Raw genomic sequence first — 19,384 nt, forward strand, 5'->3', positions numbered from 1 at the left:
TTTGTCTGTAATGTTTGTCTCTTCCAAATTTGCCAAAAGAGCAAAGCGATTTGACAGATTAATCTCAAAATAGCTGTTCTCATCTAACAGCTTTTCACTCTTAATTGTTGTTTTTCATGACTATCATTTTAGTATAAGAATGCATAAAAAAGAATGCAGCATATAAACATCCATGTATATATTGCATAATGCAGCAAAGAGGACACTGCATTTAATACTTTGGTGCATGTCAGGTCAAAACAAGTTGCTAGAGAATTTTAAAAAATAGTTTAACCTAAGCTTTTCTATTATAAAATCTGGGGCTATGACAACATGCAATACCTCCCTTATCTTGCCAGGTGTCTGCTATAACCCAAGTCTGCTATTCTCACTCCCTGCGGCAAAAGTTGTCTGTCTGGGCAGGAAAGCCAGGGTGCTAATGCCAGCTACCAGCAAGAGAGTACCTTAGATGTGGCAGATTCAATGACACTGATTTACTAGAGAGATTGATGTGACCATCATTTAATGTTCCCTGCAGGCTTCTCCAAAGAGAGCTACCAAGTTTTAATCCTGGGCAGCTGATGACAACCTAACCTTATCTGCTGTCTGGCTCTGCTGTAGTTCACTCATATCCTGCAATCCATCAACTGCTCAAGTGGTTTCCCTGAAATTTGGCAGAGCAGACAGAAGGGCAAGATGCATTTATGCCGAAGAAGAAAATGCTTGGCAGTCTTTGTGAGTTTGTCTGAGGTTATGTTGCAAAATTGTCCAGAGCTGACCTTATCTGGGCTTGGAAACTAAGCAGGGCTGTGCCTGATTAGAACAGATGGAAACCTTAGGTATTTGGTATACCTTTACCTTTTACCTTTAGTTTGAACTAAAAAATAAAAAAGACATAGACTCATATTGAACAGCACAAATATTTTTGTTGTCACCCAGAAAACTGCACAGTCAAGTCCATGAAACCACTAGGACTAATTTTATTATTTTAAAGTTAGTCACCTTTATTCGTTTCTAAGTAACTCGAGGTGGTGAACTTATCTAATAGTCCTTCCTCCTATTTTTCCTACAACAAAAAACCATGAGCTTGAGATGGATGGAGAGAGTGCTAGGCCCAAAGTCATTCATTCCTAGCTTTCATTCCTAAAGTGGATTAGAATCGACTGTTCCTGAATTGTTTCCAGCACTTAATCATTATACCAAACTGCCTAAGATATGAATATGGTAGGTAAATAACAACTATACTGAATTGTCTAAATTATTATTATGTTAGGTAAAGCTAGTTATGTGTGTGTGTGTGTGTGTGAGAGAGAGAGAGAAAATAACAAGATGGTAGCTAGGGATTGTAAACAAAGCCTGACACTTTTTATCTGCAAATGCCAGGTATGGTGGCAGCAGTCTATAATCCAGCTATGGCAGAGGCTGAAGCTAGCGGATCATTTATGCTCAGGAGTTCTGGGCTACAGTGAACTATGTCGATCGGGTATCCACACTAAGTTTGGCATCAGCTGTGAAAGAACTGCAATTATTTAAAAAGATATTTGCAGCCTTGAAACAATAACAAAACAATTTAAAACAAGATGCCCTTTCCTGGTTTCACCATTGGACTCTTGTTCTCTTTTTATTTGGAATTAATTCTATTTGATAGATCTGTGCAATATTTATGTAACTTGATTGTTCACAAAAATTTGCAAAACTTGTTGGAATTTATCTACCATCAGACAAAAAAAATAAGATATGAGATTTTATCTAAAGTGGTGAGCAAAAAAAGGAACATAAGATCCCAATGATAACCCTTATTAATTGTGGAATTAATTTGAGTCTCTGCCAGGATTTGCTTGAACTATAGCCAGGTTGTCACAACAGCTGTTATTTGATCACTGCTACAAGTATGACAACCAGCAGCACTGCCTAGTCCAAGAACTAGATTCAGAATTTAGTCATCTTTGTACACAATTTTCTATGAACAGCTGTGCTGTCATTTTAAAGGCTAGGAGTTCTTCCAAGAAACCTAAGAACAGCACTTCAGATACGACCTTTTGTTTCTATTCTACTCCAGCCAAGGTTCTAATTTTGTGCTATCTATTTTACATCATTGGAAAGAAGAGGAAAAAAGAATCAACTTCATTGCAGCCCTAATGATATACTGGTAATGTCTTTTATCAATCTGGAAACTTTCCCTGTGTGTTTGAGTGAAAAAGTGGCCAGCAGAATGAACAACAAATGAACTTGTTGCTGTCAAATACTTCTGACCTTAGGATAGTCCCAAACTCTGAGTGCAAATGAAAATGCAACTGGAGATCTTCACTGTGCGCCATATCTCACATTCTCATACCACACAGTATTAGCAACCAGAAGTAAATATAAAGCAATATTTATTCAATTTATATAGCTACCCATGTCATATTCATGACTCAAAATTAACAGTCTAGCTAGAGAAGAATATGTTGGCCCAATTTGTAGGTAGATTACCAAGTTACAGGTAGTCTTCAACTTATGACCAAAATTGGGATCCATTGCTAAGCAATGCAGTCATTGAGTTGCATCCAATTTTATGACCTTCCCGCCCCCCATAGTTATTATGCAAATCACAATATTCTTAATTGAATCATATATATATATATATATATATATACAGTGGTACCTCTACTTACAAACTTAATTTGTTCCATGACCAGGTAGTTAAGTAGAAACGTTTGTAAGAAGAAGCAATTTTTCCCATAAGAATCAATGTAAAAGCAAATAATGCTTGTGATCGGGGAAACCACAAGAAGGGTGGAGGCTCTGTTTCCTCCCAAGAGGTTCCTAGAGATGTCCCACAGAGGCTTCTCCCCGTCTGTTCTGGCCCTGTTTCCTCCTAGGAGATTCCTAGAGAGGCCCCACAGAGGCCTCTCCCTGCCTTTTCCTGTTACAGTTTCCGAGGATCGAGTTTGTAAGTGGAAAATGGTTCTTGAGAAGAGGCAAAAAATCTTGAACACCCGATTCTTATCTAGAAAAGTTCATAAGTAGAAGCGTTTGTAGGTAGAGGTACCACTATGTGTGTATGTATGTATGTATGTATGTATGTATGTATGTATGTATGTATGTATGTGGCTTCCCCCATTGACTATGCTTGTTGGAAGTGTGAGGATTGGTCTTAATCACACTTCCAACAAGCATAGTCAATATTCAGAATATTTGAACTATAACCATTTGTTCAATGAGGGTTCAATCCCTCATTGAACAAATGGTTATAGTTCATATGATATTGCATATGATTTGCAACTTCCTGCTGGCTTAGCCATTGACTTTGTTTGTTGGAAGCTGCTGTGAAGGTTGTAAATGGTGATCACGTGACCGTAGGACTCTGAGTTGGTTGACAAGAATGTGACTGTAAGGATGCTATGACAGTTACAACTTCAAGAGCCAGTCATAAATCTCTATTTTCAGTGCTAGCTAAGCCACTGAACAAGTAATCATCAGCAAGTGAGTACTACCTGTATTGCATTGATCCACTATGGTGAGCAGTAAATTCCTCTGAACACACTTGGGCTTAAATGTATAAATAATGTAGGATCAAGCTGATGCAGCTACTCTTTGCTTAATCCTGTATCAATAATGCAATCTAGATAAGTATCTGCATTGGACGGATAGAAGAATGAAAGGAAGCATAAAAGTGTATTGCAATACTGTATTCTTTAGAAGTTCTTATCTTTAAAAACCAAAGTGCTTTCAACGTTCTAAACCTTCTAATTGTATGCTACAGGCACGCATTTTGTGTTCTTTCAACAAATCATGCTGAATTTCTGTAAAGTTTTCTGTGTGTTTGAGGGCAGAGGAGGGCAACTTTTTGTTGTAGCTTTATAGGCTACAAATATGGAAAGAAAAGGAGATTTAGGTGCTTTTTATTGAATCTACAAATACTCTTTCTGTAATTTTCTCCTAATCATAGGAACGACTCAAAGAATAATTAGAGGCAGCAGGAGCACCTCTGAAATATTTCCTCCAACTTCATTTGTTTCCAAACTATAGAACACAGAAAAAGCACGTACTTTTGCAGCCTCTATCCATTCCCACATTCGTTTTTCTATAATTGCATCTTACATGCTTAGTTACATGCTTTTTTTCCCTACTTCTCCTGGAGATTAAAACAAACAAAGAATTCAATCTTAGATAGTCCTCACGTTGTGACCGCAATTGGGACTGCAATTTCTGTCATTAAGCAAGACAGTCCTAAAGCATGATGGCATATTTATTTTATTTATTTATATGTATTTATTTATTTGTCAAACAAGTATGGTATTATAGTACATATTAACATAACATAAGTAGAACATAGTAATAGAAAGGATAATAAGACAGTAGGACAGGGACATTAGGCACATAAGTGCACTTATGCACGCCCCCTACAGACCTCTTAGAAAAGGGGAGAGGTCAATTGTAGATAATGTAAGGTTGAAGATTTTGGGGTTGGGGGAAGCAACAACAGAGTCAGGTAATGAGTTCCAGGCGGTGACCACTCTATTGCTGAAATCGTATTTTCTGCAGTCAAGTTTGGAGCGATTTACATTCAGTTTGTATCTATTACGTGCTCTTGCGTTGTTGTTAAAAGTGAAGTAGTCACTGACATGTATGATTTTATGAACAACAGTTAAATAGGTTCGGAGATGATGTAGTTGTACATTTTCTAGATTTAGTATTTGAAGTCTGGAGGAGTAGGGTAATTTGTTACGTGAGGAGGAGTGAAGGACTCTTCTTGTGAAGTATTTCTGGACTCCTTCGATTGTATTAATATCTGATATGCAGTGTGGATTCCACACAGGTGAGCTATATTCTAGAATAGGTCTGATGAATGTTTTGTATGCTCTGGTTAATAAATCAGTGTTTCTAGAGAAGAAGCTACGTAAGATATGACTGCATTGCTTAACAATGGCAATCCCAGCAATCCTGATCACCATTGTAACTCAAAGTTTGTGCTGGTCATTAAGAGAGCCTCTCCTGTGACTGAAGTCAGGTGGATGATGGGAAGAGTTTTGAACAGGTGGGGGAATACTACAGGCTAGGGGTTCTGTCAGCAAGTGAACAGAGGGGTTCTATAGAGCAGGGATTTCCAACCTTGGCCACTTTAAGACTTGTGGACTTCAACTCCCAGAATTCCCCAGCCAGCATGGGCCATGATTGGAGACCCCTGCTATAGAGTGTCAAATCCCTGGGTTTTTGAACTTCATAGTGAGTCTCCTGGGGCCTGAAAGGAGTAGGAACAATTTAGAGAAGCAACTTATAACCTTTCCTTCTGTCTTCCGCATTCAGTTTGCCTGTAGGGAGGCAGCGGGAAAGATCACAAATGAAGATCACGTAACTTGCTGTAACGTCATAATCACAAACCGGACTCCAGAGCACCTAGATCATGATCACATGACCACAGGCACACTGAGTAGTCCGAGAACTGGTTGTAAATCCCCCTCGTTCAGCAGCTTTGTAACTTTGAATGGCTACTGAATTAACAGTTGTAACCCAAGGACCCATAGTCTCGAATTAAGGAAAGTTTCACAAAGTGTTTAAGAAGGGAATAATTTGCGAGCTTCTGCAGTTTGGATGTAGCTTTGGCATTAAACAGCAATGTTTTCTATAGCAAGCATGCTTTTAATGGCAACATTGGTTTTTTTACAAGTTTTTAGTGATGCCTGCTTAACTCTATTATTTTAGCAAATTTACCTTAAATATCTATTTCTCCGTGTGGATTATAATAATTGGGAGCTTAGAAATTTAATATCATCCTATTTGACAGCCTTACAAAGTGGTTAAAAGAATCTGACATTTAGTAAACATGGTTTTTTGTTGGGTACAGTGTTATTTCTTCTTCAATATCTTAATAATGCAGTACTGTATAACCACAGTTATATTGGTTTGATTGTTTGTTTGTTATATATTTGGTTTCTCACCAAGCCTTATATGCATCTCCAACCAAAAATGACTCTTAGCCAATCAAATTCCATGGCGCCACTTGATCTTCCAAGTTGTAAGCCCAAAGTAGCCTGGTCTGCACACGGGCCCACCTATCAAAGACGGGATTCTACTATGATCCAATGACTCCTATAATCAAGTTGTTGCTGGAATTGACTGGAAGCCTCACACACCAAGGTTCTTACGGTCTCTTGTTCATGTCTCCTTGAGTGGACATGCACAGTATGATATTACTGGCATATATCCAGTGTGTGTACTGGATACTCACCTCATCTTGATGGATGATCTTTGTCAGTGACTTCATGTAAATATTAACCTGGAGAGAGGAAGCTGTGAAGGCCTGTCAAACATGTCATAATGGACGAACCAAGGAGAACCATTTCAAGCAGTATCTCTCATATGCAACCCTCATAGGCAGCCCAGAATGGACAATGATACGAAAGGCCACTAAACCTCATAATTCTCTCTAGGTCAAAGAAAAATAGAAAAGTGGTGTAATCAGTCATTTGATATCCACAGTGTTCAATCTTCCGTCTTGTTAATCCCTCTTGTGAAACACAATTCTTCTTATGAAACATGTGCTAATATGACACACTTATAACAAGATTCTACTTGATTGGGAAACCAGCTCTTGAACCTTAGAACTGTTTACAATTGCTACTATACACACAGAGCATGGCATCAAATATTTCTAGCCTTTTTCATGTAATGATAATACCATAAAAATCCTCATCAAATCTTCATCATAGAATGATTCTTCTCAGACTATGACTTAGTATTCTTTAACCCATATAATAACTTTTCACAACAAATCAAGACAAATGCTGTTTTTTTTTCCTTTTGGAAACTCAAAACACATTTATTGCAAATGAATAATGCAGGCAAAGAAACACAGAGAATTGTACAGATGCTATTTTAATAAAAAGGACATGTTCCATGAAGTGCTATTTGATATCAACATAAAGGCTACATAAACTACTAGTAGTGTGAAATCTTATTAAATTAAAAAAGTACTCTCCATATTTACAAAAACTGTTGAATTCTTCAAAGTATTGCTTGAAGTTTCATAGGCACTTTTTATTTATATCTCATGTCTAAGAATGTACTTTTGAAGCTGTTTACATCAGCCCATTTTATCACTGTAGAATGATTGAATACCTCTCTTTGAGAATTTGTACAAATCTTCATTTCATTGTGTTGGGTGACTTTTACCGCAGAGCTTCTGGAATTTCCACCTGAAAAGAAAGATGTTGTGCTTAAATTAGGAACATGAACTAGAATGAAAAGAATAAATCATCTAGCAAAACCCACTAGTTACATATATATTGGGCTTAATGGCAAGGAAGTAAAACAGTATGATTTCAGTGTGAGCATATTAGAATCCCTACTGAGAGGTTAGGAGAAGCACTCCTTAAAACTCATCAAGTCCCCTCTTAAACTGAGGACTTTTCCATCCATTATTGAAGGGGTCTCCAGACTTGGCATATTTAAAACTTGTGGGCTTCAACTCCCTGAATTCCTCAGCCAGCAGGGCTGGTTGAGGAATTCTGGGACTTGAATTCCACAAGTCTTAAAGTTGCCATGTTTTGAGACCACTGCACAATTAGAACAGAATGGCTTTTATGATCTGCAAAAGTCATGGTAGTTATGCCACTTTGAATGAGATAATTCTATATTTCTTTATGCTTTCCAAAAGGTAGGCCTCAAATTTTGGGCCACAGCTTTTGTGGTGAGTTTTGCTTGGCTAATCTGCAAGGAGCATTGAAGCATAATATTGTAATATGTGAAATTGAATAATTGTGATATAGTTTTAAAAATATACTCATTGTTTATGGCCTTTTTGTTCTTATCTCTTTTTTTCTTTTGCCCCCCCCCCCCAAGTAATTTTGATCAATACATTTATTTATTTATTTTATTTATTGGATTTGTATGCCGCTCCTCTCCATAGACTCAGGGCGGCTAACAACAGTGGTAAAAACAACATGCGACAATCCAATACTAAAACAGCTAAAAACCCTTATTTTAAAAACCAATCATACATAAAAACATACCATACATAAATTGTAGACGCCTAGGGGGAAAGAATATCTCAGGTCCCCCATGCCTGACGACAGAGGTGGGTTTTAAGGAGCTTACGAAAGGCAAGAAGGGTGGAGGCTATTCTAATCTCTGGGGGGAGTTGGTTCTAGAGGGCCGGGGCCGCCACAGAGAAGGCTCTTCCCTTGGGTCCTGCCAAACGACATTGTTTAGTTGACAGGACCCGGAGAAAGCCCACTCCGTGGGACCTAACTGGCCGCTGGGATTCGTGCGGCAGAAGGCGGTCTCGGAGATAATCTGGTCCAGTGCCATGAAGGGCTTGATAGGTCATAACCAACACTTTGAATTGTGACCGGAAACTGATCGGCAACCAATGCAGACTGCGGATTGTTGGTGTAACATGGGCATATTTAGAGAAGCCCATGATTGCTCTCGCAGCTAGTATTTAAATAGTATTTAACTTATGGGAAGCTGGGAAGCTAATAAAATGTATAAATAAGTATTTTTAATAAATAAATAAATATTTATTTCTGTTGCGCTGGAAGAAAAGTGACTCCAAGTTACAAAAGAATTTGCTCACTCTTTCCCCTAAATTAAGCTGCTCTTGGAGCAAATATACTTAATTCCAATGAATATTTGGATAATATGATGAATTCCTTACTTTTTCAGGTACATATTGTTGCTTATCTGTTCAAGTGCAAACAACAAAGCTAAGTAAATGTTGGACAACTGGTAGAATATTATAATGTAGATCAACCAAATGTTAAAATAGATCTGATTTATGTGCTGATTCTTTTAATGATTACATTTTCACTTAAAAGTAGACACATGATAAAAAGAAGACCTTCCTTTTGTATTATCTTTCTGGTTATTATTAATTATTTTAGCACAGGGGTGTCAAACTCATGGTGTCACGGTGGCGTCATGTGACCTATCAAGCCTATTTTATCCTTCTCTAAATTTGACAGCCCTGCACATTAAGGTTAACCTGAATACCTATACATGTAGAGCTCGCACTGACATATAAATGTTCTCTTTATAGAATTGATTAATCATAAGAAGGTGGCATTTTTTTGTTTGTGTTTTTGCTTTCACATCCTGTTGCCCTAACATTACCTTTCCAATTAGAGAAAGTAGCATACATGATGTGTGAGGCATTTTTCCAAATCAAGTGCGTGAGTTCTCCTTCAAATGCCAAATTCTATCATCCCTAATGTGGGGTGATCCGCTAGTATAAGAGAAATATGACTGAACAAAAATGATTTTCCCTGTACAATTTCAAAAATGCAAGTAGCTTTTGAACCTAGTAATGATTACAGATCTCTAATTATATTAGAAATTCAGGTCCTTTAATAAAGATTGATTGATTTGGTGCCATAAAGTCATCTTGAAGCCCACCTACTAGATATTAGAATTGTTCTTCTCACTGTACAATATGAATATTATTAGAAATGTGTGAGATAGGTGGAATGATCAATTCTATAGCAGTTTAAGACACCAAAATACAAGACTTTAAGTTACAAAATTCCTCCCTTTGTATGATTCGGGGGGGGGGACCCCATTTTCTTTTCACTGAGTAGTTGTCAGAAAAATCATTTAACCTTCACCACTGATGGACCAAAAATGGTTTGCTTCCAATTGATCTTGAATACTGAGGTTCCCTCAGTGATGGGCTACCAAAAGTTTTACTACCATACTGTGGGCGTGGCTTATGCAGGATGCCCTGCATTTTCTTTCAACATCTTTCAGTGCAAATTGGGTGCTCTGGGGTGGAGCTCCATTTTTACTACCCCACTGCGTCCCCCGTGTCCCCCGTTCAGGCAGTAGCCCACCCCGGGTTCCCTCCTATCTTTTAATCCAATGAGGTTGCCTCTCACTTGATATTACAAGATTACATAGAGCCTCAGTGGCGCAGTGGTTAGAGCACAGTACTGCAGGCTACTTCTGCCGATTACTGGCTGCCAGCAGTTTGGCAGATCAAATCTCAGTAGGCTCAAGATTGACTCAGCCTTCCATCCTTCCAAGGTCGGTAAAATGAGGACAGATTGTTGGGAGCAATATGCTTACTCTCTGCTTGGAGAGGGCTGTAAAGCACTGTGAAGTGGTATATAAGTCTAAATGCTATTGCTATCACATGAACTTTGAATGTCTAGCTGTCCTATCATTAAATGCTAGTTCGTTTTAAGACACAACATTGGATCAAATAATAAAGTAGGATGGAAGTGGGAATCAAGAATGGATCTAAAGATGAGTAAACCTCTTATTTTGCAGAAAAAATATTTTTTAGCCCAAAGGAGAAATATGAAAGAACTATGAGAAACCAATGATTTGGTAGGAGCAATGTAATTTTGTTTCATATCAAAAAATGGCAGCTGGGAGGGTTTGAGTGGCTGTTTAGTAATAAGCTCTTCCTATGGATTCCTTCTTGAGGGTTCTTATCTATCAAGGTGACCTCACTATCAGCACTCAATTCTCACAATTTCACAGAGGCAAGTTAAGGAAGTATTTTCTCTTTTTTCAACAAAGAGATAAAATTTATCACCTTATAGATTATCCTTTGAAAAAAAGTATTGCTTCCAGTTCTAAATCAACTCCTGCAATTACAATTACTTACCCGCCTTAGCTGCCTTATATTACTTCCACGAATTGCCTCCATAAGATCACTGTGTAGAGATCTTACTGGGGTAGAAGGTCGGCTTGAAGGACGTGACCCTTCTTCTGATATATTGTCTGGGATGGCTTTTAATGAATTTTTAATTTCTTTTAATATTACATTCTCACATTGTTTGTTTTTCTTGCTTTTTTTCTTCTTCGGTTTATTTTGTAGATCCCTCTTGGCACTTTCCTGCTGTTTTATAACCTCAGCAATATTCCTGGTGGGTGCCTTTTTCTCTATAACTATTTGAGGAGGTGGAGGAGGTGGTGGAAGAAGAGGAGGAGGTGGTGGTGGTGGTGGAGGAGGAGGTGGTGGTGCAGTTTGTGATGGAGGTGGTGAAGGAGGTGGTGATGGAGGTGGGAGTGGAGATTGGCTTTTAATAGCAGTATTTTTCTTTAAAATCTTTGGAGAAGGCATAGGTGAACGTTTGGGAGGTGAAAGTTGGTTTTGAGGAGCTGAAATTTTCTTAGAAATCTTTGGAGAAGACCAAGGTGAACTTCGAGGAGATGAATACGGTGAAGAACCAGGAGTTCCCTTCTGCAATGCTTTGGTCTTTGGATTGAGTGCTCCATCCCAATTGGACTGTTGTTCTTTCTGTTCTTGCAATCGTTTCTGCCTTTGTTTATCCATATTTCTTGTCAGAATGCTTGTCATACTCATTCTTGGTCCAGCAAGCTCAAAGTGATAGCCTAGTTTCACAATATTAGTATTGTCCCTTAAAAGTTTAACCATCTCCATTTCAGCCTGACTGCCCATTATGTGCCTTTGGTTATGGAATCGTAACTCTGTTAAAACTTTGTTGTTCTGTAAAGCCCTCATGATCGCAATAATTCCTTTGCCTGTGATAAAATTAGAATCTAGATTCAGACTCACAATATGTCCGTTCTCCTTTAGCATACCTGCAATAGCTATTGCAACATTGTCATCAGCATGAGTGTTAGCCAGATTAAAAGTCTTCACTACAGTGTTATTCCGTAGGGCCTGAGCAAAATGTATTAGCATCTGTGGTGTGATATTTTCAATATTGTTTAAATTGACCTCAGTAGTTTCAGCATCATTGCTCCTAACTTTTTCTAATGCATCTTCAATCACTGTTGGGTTTCCACATGGATGCATAGCTCCCATCCTGTAGTTCAAAGATTCAGCTTCCTTTTCATTGTGACCATTCATTGTTGCAATTTCATTTTCATTGTAGTTTTTAAGTTTAATGTTGAGTGAAGTTTGCTTCTTAGTATTTGGAAGTTCTTCACACTCTTCAACAGATTCCTCTTCATCCTCTGTACTGTTTGCTTCTTCTTCTCTGTCATCTTCTTCTTTCTCTTCCTCTTCCTCCTCTTCCTCCTCTTCCTCTTCCTCCTCTTCCTCCTCTTCCTCTTCCTCCTCTTCCTCATTGTTCTCCTCTACCTCTTCATTCTCCTCCTCTTTGTCCTCTTCATCATCTTCTTCAGTGTGTGCTTCTTCAGAAATTTCACTGTTACTTCCTCTAAAATATTCTTCCCTAATTTCTTCTGAACCATCTTCTTCTTCTTCTTCGTCTTCTTGCTTATAATCCTACAAGGGAATTATGATTCAGTTATGATCAAAATTAAATGATAAAAATACATTTTATCTAAAAGTCCTCAAATTTCATTCCAATGAACTTTCATGATGATCTTTTCCAGATAATTGTTATTGAAAATTATGCACCATGATGATTTTTGAGAAGCAGTACTCTCAAATTCAGTTGTGCATAACTTCTATTAGAAAGTGTATAATAACATTCTATTAAAAAGTGTTCACAATATTACTGAGGGTTAATAGCATAATGAGTACTACTCTAACTCCATTGATCTATAATTGGATATTGGATAATTTCAGCAAACAGCACCCTAGGAAGTACCAGCTGCAGGTGGTGATTTTAAAATCCCCCAAAGAGAGAAAGTTAGCTTCCACCATGTCCACCATGTTTCCAATCTTGAGTGAGGAAAATAAGAAATGATTGGTAATTGGGTAATTTCTAAAATGCTTTACTTAGCATAATGTGCAATTCATTTATTTTTCTAATCCAAAACTGGATAGCCTGAAAGATCCCTCTAAGCAATACAGAAAATCTCTAGAGAACTAGCTCAGAGTTATTGTTTTTTATCTGGTCCTTTTGAATCAGTCTTGATAGCTGATGACTATGTGGATAAGTCTTTCCTAGCAACTTTTGCAGAAATGGTTTGCCATTGCTTCCTTATTAGGGCTAAGAAAGAGTGACTGGCCCAAGGTAACCCTACTGGCTTTGTGCCTAAAACAAGACTTAGAATTCACTGTCTCCTACTTTCTAGTCTAGGCCTCTAACCCACTATATTAGCCCTGGTTAATTTTGTTACCAGACTATAATTTTTTACAAGAGTGAATTCATAGAACACAATTAATTGTAAATAAATATAACAAATATAAATACATTTGTTTTTATTTGTGTATGTGCCCTGTTTATGGATTTTTAGCATGACACTCAAAGTCCAGGTCAGATTTTTGGACAAGAAAAAGTTGCTCGTCCCCTTCTAATCTGTCTAAGCTTTCTTCTACTAGAAAAGGATAAAATTAGTACGCACAATTTCAGTGTTGACAACTCACATACAGATATGTCAGTGTAGGGGGGGGGGTTGATGCTGTCAGTTTTGTTTCTTCAATAAGTGCTTCCTAATTGGATCCCTTCTTTGTTAAACTTGCATTGACTACTGCATCTTTTTTTACTTAAATTTCACTGAAATGCTCACTATTCTCTCTCCCATGACTAAAAAAAAAAGATGCTTATCTAGTCCAGCCCTTTATAAGCACTTTTGTCACTTTCTAACATAGCCTCACTTTATCAGTTCTAGAATTGAAATGAGGGGGGGGTGGGGAATCCTGGAGGAATATAAATATCTATATTAATAAGAATGAAGAAAAACTTAATATTCAAATTCTGGATCCAGCAATTAAACACAGAGAATTTAGATCTCCCATTGTTGCATATTCCTCTTTCAAGCTGCTACAATTAGTTTTCTTCCAACCATGCGAAGTGCCCAGATGAAAAATGGAGTATCAGCAGTATACTCAAGGCCGTTAATTATGCCTAAGCTGTTATTGTTCTCCTTTTGCTGTTACACAGGCAAGCACCCACAGAGTTTCTGTGTTTGTGCATTTATGAGTGAGTGAGTGTGTGTGTGTGTGTGTGTGTGTGTGTGTGTGTGTGTGTGTGTGTGTGTGCGTGCGTGCTGGTATAGGGAGCTAGAATACTGTTGAATTGTAAAAAGAATATTATCCATGCAGCCTCCATGCCTGCAGCGTTAGTGCTTTTGTCTTTAAAGTTTGAAGCTTGGATTGCATTTGCAACCATTGGACTTGAAACACAGAACAATTTCAGAGAAGTGCCAAGCAGTGTCAAGTGTAGGTTGAAATTAAGTCTAGAATTAACTGTGCTTGCAAATTTCCAGTTCCAGACATAATGACTGTTGTTGCTATTTAGGTATACTGTTGAATTACATAACTCTAAATCCTGCTCTTTTCATCATTACTTTTTTCTTATTTGGATTATAATTGTTTATTATTGCTTGTTATTGTTATTTGGTTCTGCCCTTGGGAAGTTGGGATGACCAGCAGCTATTAGTATTGGACTGCATACCAACACCCTGGCACTAGCACCAGGATAAATTCCTTCAGGCTGGTTCTGATAAGAATGAAACACGACTCTATCGGTTCAGAGCTAAATAAAGACCTGTAATCTGGATGCTGCTAAGAATGTTATTCTCTTTTTACTGGTTGTCATGTTTCATTCCAATTTTCTGCTGTAGAAAAACAATGTTTTGTTATAAAACAAACAAAAATATATATGGGGAATATTGGTAATATTTGCCAGCTAGAGAGACTCTTACCTATAGTTATTTAGAAATATTTTCTTCTAGTTTAGTTTATTATTGTCCAATCAAGTATTTGTAACTTTCCTTAGATTTTTGCTTCATCCCAATTTTTGATAGACATAGGTCAATTTCTTTCTTTTCTTATTATGCCTGTTCAAGTCAGCACAGTGCTATTATGATGATATAACTGAGAGAGACTGGGCTACAATTTGAAATGTGGGGCCTTTGTTTAGGAGGTTAAAATAAGGAGAGGTGAATTTATGTCCATATTTCTTCTTAAAGGCACAGTTTTTAAAAAAAATCTGTTGAAAGATAGATTTTCTAGTTTTCTAGGGATGTGGAACTGGATTTCTTCAAGGGCCAGATCAGCTTTGTAGTTCTCAGCTGGCTGGCGGGGGTGGGGAACAAGGAGATATGGGACAGGTGCCCCCTGCAGCACCCTGCCGGCCAAAATGAGGTGCAGGGGAGCATATGTGGCTTCTTATGCCTATTTCTTTTGCCGGAAAAGCCTCCTACAGCACTTTAATGGCCAAAATATGGCATGGGGGACATGTGTGTCCCTCTAAACCTTATTTTTGTCATCCATGGCCTCAAGCAGCATTCTGCCAGCCACAAATGGGCCATGCAGAGGCCAAAAACAGGCCATGGGGGGTCCACACGCAGCACATTTTTGCCGGCAGAGGCACTGCAGACTGGTCCTTTGATATTTCCAGGCCGGACTCCATTTAAGCACCCCGTGGGCCAGAGCTGGCCTGCGGGCCTTGAGTTTGACACCCCTGCTTTATTGCTTGCTCATTATCTGTTATCTACCTGTAATCCTCACTCCGCAATTCTAGAACTCCAATGGCCGCACACACACTATGATCATGTGATCACATTTGGGGCAGTTGGCAACTGGCTTGCATTTATTTATCTATGGCCATTTGCAGTGTTCTAGAAGTCATCTGACCATGGTTTTTGCTGGTTTCCATTTTTCAGGTTTATGGCAAAAAATGAGCATTAGATAAAATGGATTTGTTTAACAACTATGGCATTTGCTTAATGACCACTGCAAAAAAATATTGTAAAATTGAGCATAGAGACGTAGTGACCTTCTTAATAATTTCTAGCTGTAATTCTGGGCTGAGTTATGGTCATTAGTTGAAGACTATATCTATGTATCTCTCTATCATTCTATCTTTTACCTACTGTATTTACCCAGCTACCTACCTGTCAATTCAATCATCTACCATAAATGTCAAGCAGTCATTTGTTTGATTTTTATTTATTATTTATTTGATTACCATGTTACCCCAAAAATAAGACACTGTCTTATATTTTTTTGAACCTTGAAATAAGGGCTGGGCCTTATTGCCATGCACTCAAAAGTCCGATGGGGCTTATTATCAGGGGATGTCTTATTTTGGGGAAAACAGGGTATAGTTGCCCATCTCAACAAGTGACTCTGGATGGCATACATGTTTTGATTACAATACTTTTTAGCATGTTAGAACCTGCAGTGCTCCTTCCCGTCTCATTTTAACAAATTGTTCTGGACCATTTTCTGAATTTATATAGCTTGTACTATTAATTTTCTTTAAAAACCTTAGATTTTGGAAGTTGGTGACAGAATGGGAGGGATAAGGGGAAGGGAAAGGAGAAAGTTGACAGAGACTTGTTGAAACATCAAGAAACAATTTTCAACATATCAGTAAAGAACTTCAATTGCCATCATTTGTAATACTTGTGATGAGATTTATGGTTGGCCTTATTCAGGCAATAAATTTATTCTTATGATAAAAGAAGAAGTAAGTATACTTGCATTGTCCTCCCTTTGCTATACATTCAATATGTCAGAAGCAAATATTTGAAATGCAGACTTATGCATTCCACTTTCTTAACTTCTACCACTTTTCTATGATTTGAAATCCTGGAAAATATGATGTACAAAATAATAGAAAGAAGTAGATTGAAGTTAGCATTGATATCACCACAGGCCCTCATTACATGAATTATTTGAAAGTTCCTCTCCAATGTACATAATAATACATGAAAAGCAACCTATAATTAGCATCTTCCCGTGAGTCATCATTTTGTACTAGCTTCTGTTGCTGGAATTCAGGATTTTCCTTAAAGCAAATTAAATGCTATGAGTCTGAAATGTGTTGGACACATCTGTTGTAGCATAATGCTAAATAGAATTTATAATAAAATATAATAATATGTGTAACTGAACTTGAGATATGAGTGAGACATTTAGCAAAAATACATATTTAGTCCAACAGTGGCCATGTCAGTACTTCTCAGCTTGTGCTTTGATGATATTTTGAGATGTTCCTTCAAGTAAAAATAATGGGTGTACAGTGTTCCCTCTATTTTCGCGGGGGATGCGTTCCGAGACCGCCCGCGAAACTCGAATTTCCGCGAAGTAGAGATGCGGAAGTAAATACACTATTTATGGCTATGAACAGTATCACAAGCCTTCCTTTAACACTTTAAACCCCTAAACTGCAATTTCTCATTCCCTTAGCAACCATTTAGATTATTACTCACCATGTTTATTTATTAAAGTTTATTTAAAAAAATATTTATTAAAGGTGGACAAAAGTTTGGCGATGACGTATGACGTCATCGGGCGGGAAAAACCGTGGTATAGGGAAAAAAAACCGCAAAGTATTTTTTAATTAATATTTTTGAAAAACCATGGTATAGCCGTTTCACGAAGTTCGAACCCGCGAAAATCGAGGGACCACTGTATATTAAAAAGATCTTCACAGTGTAAACTAGCATCCTGGGAAGCAGAGTTCTGAAGCAATGAACTCATTGGACTGATAATTTAACAGCGCAGAGGAATAAAATGTGTATAACTCTACAGTTTCTATAGATTTTTAAAGCTTCCACTTTTGATCAATTGGCTTTTAAGCTTGATGGAAAACACAGAGCGAGGAACCCATTCTACTGAATAAGAGTTATTTATGGGCCAAATTAATGCAATTATTCTCCTACCTGTTCACACGCCCCCATTCTCTCTTTTTCCAGAAGTTTCTTAGTCTCCCTTTCCCAGTATGCCATCAATGCTTCCCGGCTAAAAGTTCCTGTGGGAGTTTTCTCTGTTAGACTCTTTTGCCTTTGCCCCACAGGAAGGTTCCGATCAGGCTCGATATCCTCCAACTCTTTCTCCAGCTCCTTCAGCTCCTCATCAGTAAGAGAAGCAAGGATTTCATCTTCATCCAGATCTTCATATTTACTAAGCCCTCGCCTGTATCCAAAGCCAGACATGGTCCCTTCTGTTATCAGGCTGGTGTAAAGTTGAAACTACAATGCAGCATTCACAGAGACCGAAACCAATGCGCCTTCATCTGCTTTGGTTGGCAAATGTTCACCCCCCACAGTAGCTGCAGCACCTTTTAAAAATATTCCTAGGGGGTTGCGACAATGCACGGAAGGATGAAAGCATGGTCTGTTTTAAGCATCAAACGTCAGCAAGAGTTGAGCAGAAAGAATGTCCCAATGCACCAGTGTCTTATGTCTCTTAAACACAGGGATTACTGACACACTGACAAGAACTATATTTAGAGTGGCTTGATAAAAGGAAAAGGAATGTTCATCTGTGGAATTAGAAGGCCAGGAAGATTGGGGTTCATACAGCAACAAACACACTTACTTTAACACACAAGACTTTGTGTCGACCCAAGCAACAAAGACCACTTAAGGAAAGGAGTGCTTTGTTCAGCATGATTAAGACCATTCCAAAGTGGGACAAAATATTTTCTTAGCTGGGACACCCCTCCTTTTCATGGCTCAATAGTAATAGAATGGATAATAACTGTTCAACTTGAGATTTAATAATTTTGATAATTTTAAGATGGAAATAGGAAAATCCATGTTCCCCAAATTCTGGAATATGCCACTAAATTAGGCAAGGATTTAAACATAAAAATATAGTAACTCAGCTATAATATATTTTTTCTTGAAAAAATATCAAGATATAGTGTTCTGTTGGGCTCTCTGGTAGAATCCTTCCAAAAATTCACAGGTACAAATTTCAGACACACACAGGTTTGAAAATTCAAAACAATGTTCTTTATAATGAAAATTCACTTAAACCAAGCCCTCTTTTGGTACAGCCAAGAGCACTCGTCTCCAAACAAACTGGTAATTTGTACAAGTCCCTTATCAGTTCTGTGATACTTAGCTTGCAGCTGTGAGATAATTCACAGTCCTTCTTCTTTCACAAAGTGAAACACACTTTGCTCTGGTTTAGTTTCTAAGCGGGGGAAAATCAGCACACAAAAAGTCAAAGTCAGTAAAGCAGTCACGAAACACAATGATCAGATAATCCTCCACAATGGCCAAACCCACAGGCTGCTATTTATAGCAGCCTCACTAATTACCACAGCCCCACCCAACCACAGGTGGCCTCATTTTCTTTGATAATAATCTCTCAGTTGTTGTTGCCTATGCATCGCTCTCCGCATGCGTGGCTGTATCATTAACTCTTGTTCTGAATCCAAGGAGGAGCTAGATAATTGATCTCCTTCTGAGCTGTCTGCCCCACTCTCCTCCTCCCTGTCACTCATGTCTTCTTCGTCAGAGGAGCCTTCATCATCAGATTCCACTGGGGGGGGGCAAAACAGGCCTGCAGCATGTGGATGTCTCCCCCACATCCACAGTCCTTGGGGCAGGAGCAGGGTCAGAGCTAACCACAACATATGGAAGTGAATCTGAATTTGACAACTGAATCCTTTAAAAAAGAAAATTGTTGGTGCATTCTAGGACAACAATATTGCCAGGATAGAAATCATTTTGTAGAAATGGACTTGAACTTTGTAAATTCTTACATGGAAGGACATAATGTGCATTTTCCTGCATTAATCTGAAGGTTAAAAAATAAGGGGATTGGATTGGAAATACCTGCATTTCT

At 38.1% G+C, this 19,384-nt stretch overlaps 1 protein-coding gene across 1 annotated transcript; it reads right to left on the reverse strand.

Annotated features, from left to right (window-relative positions):
• Positions 1 to 7,130: 7,130 nt before the first annotated feature.
• On the reverse strand, positions 7,131 to 17,739 carry LMOD2 (leiomodin 2). The gene is made up of 3 exons (XM_070754732.1): positions 17,467 to 17,739; positions 10,574 to 12,166; positions 7,131 to 7,157 (listed from the first exon to the last, which is right to left on the reverse strand). The coding sequence occupies exons 1-3, from the start codon at positions 17,737 to 17,739 to the stop codon at positions 7,131 to 7,133; spliced, it is 1,893 nt and encodes a 630-aa protein (XP_070610833.1).
• Between the last annotated feature and the right edge of the window lie 1,645 nt (positions 17,740 to 19,384).

This window comes from Erythrolamprus reginae, chromosome 6 (assembly GCF_031021105.1).
Source record: "Erythrolamprus reginae isolate rEryReg1 chromosome 6, rEryReg1.hap1, whole genome shotgun sequence".
Taxonomy (NCBI): Eukaryota; Metazoa; Chordata; class Lepidosauria; order Squamata; family Dipsadidae; genus Erythrolamprus; species Erythrolamprus reginae.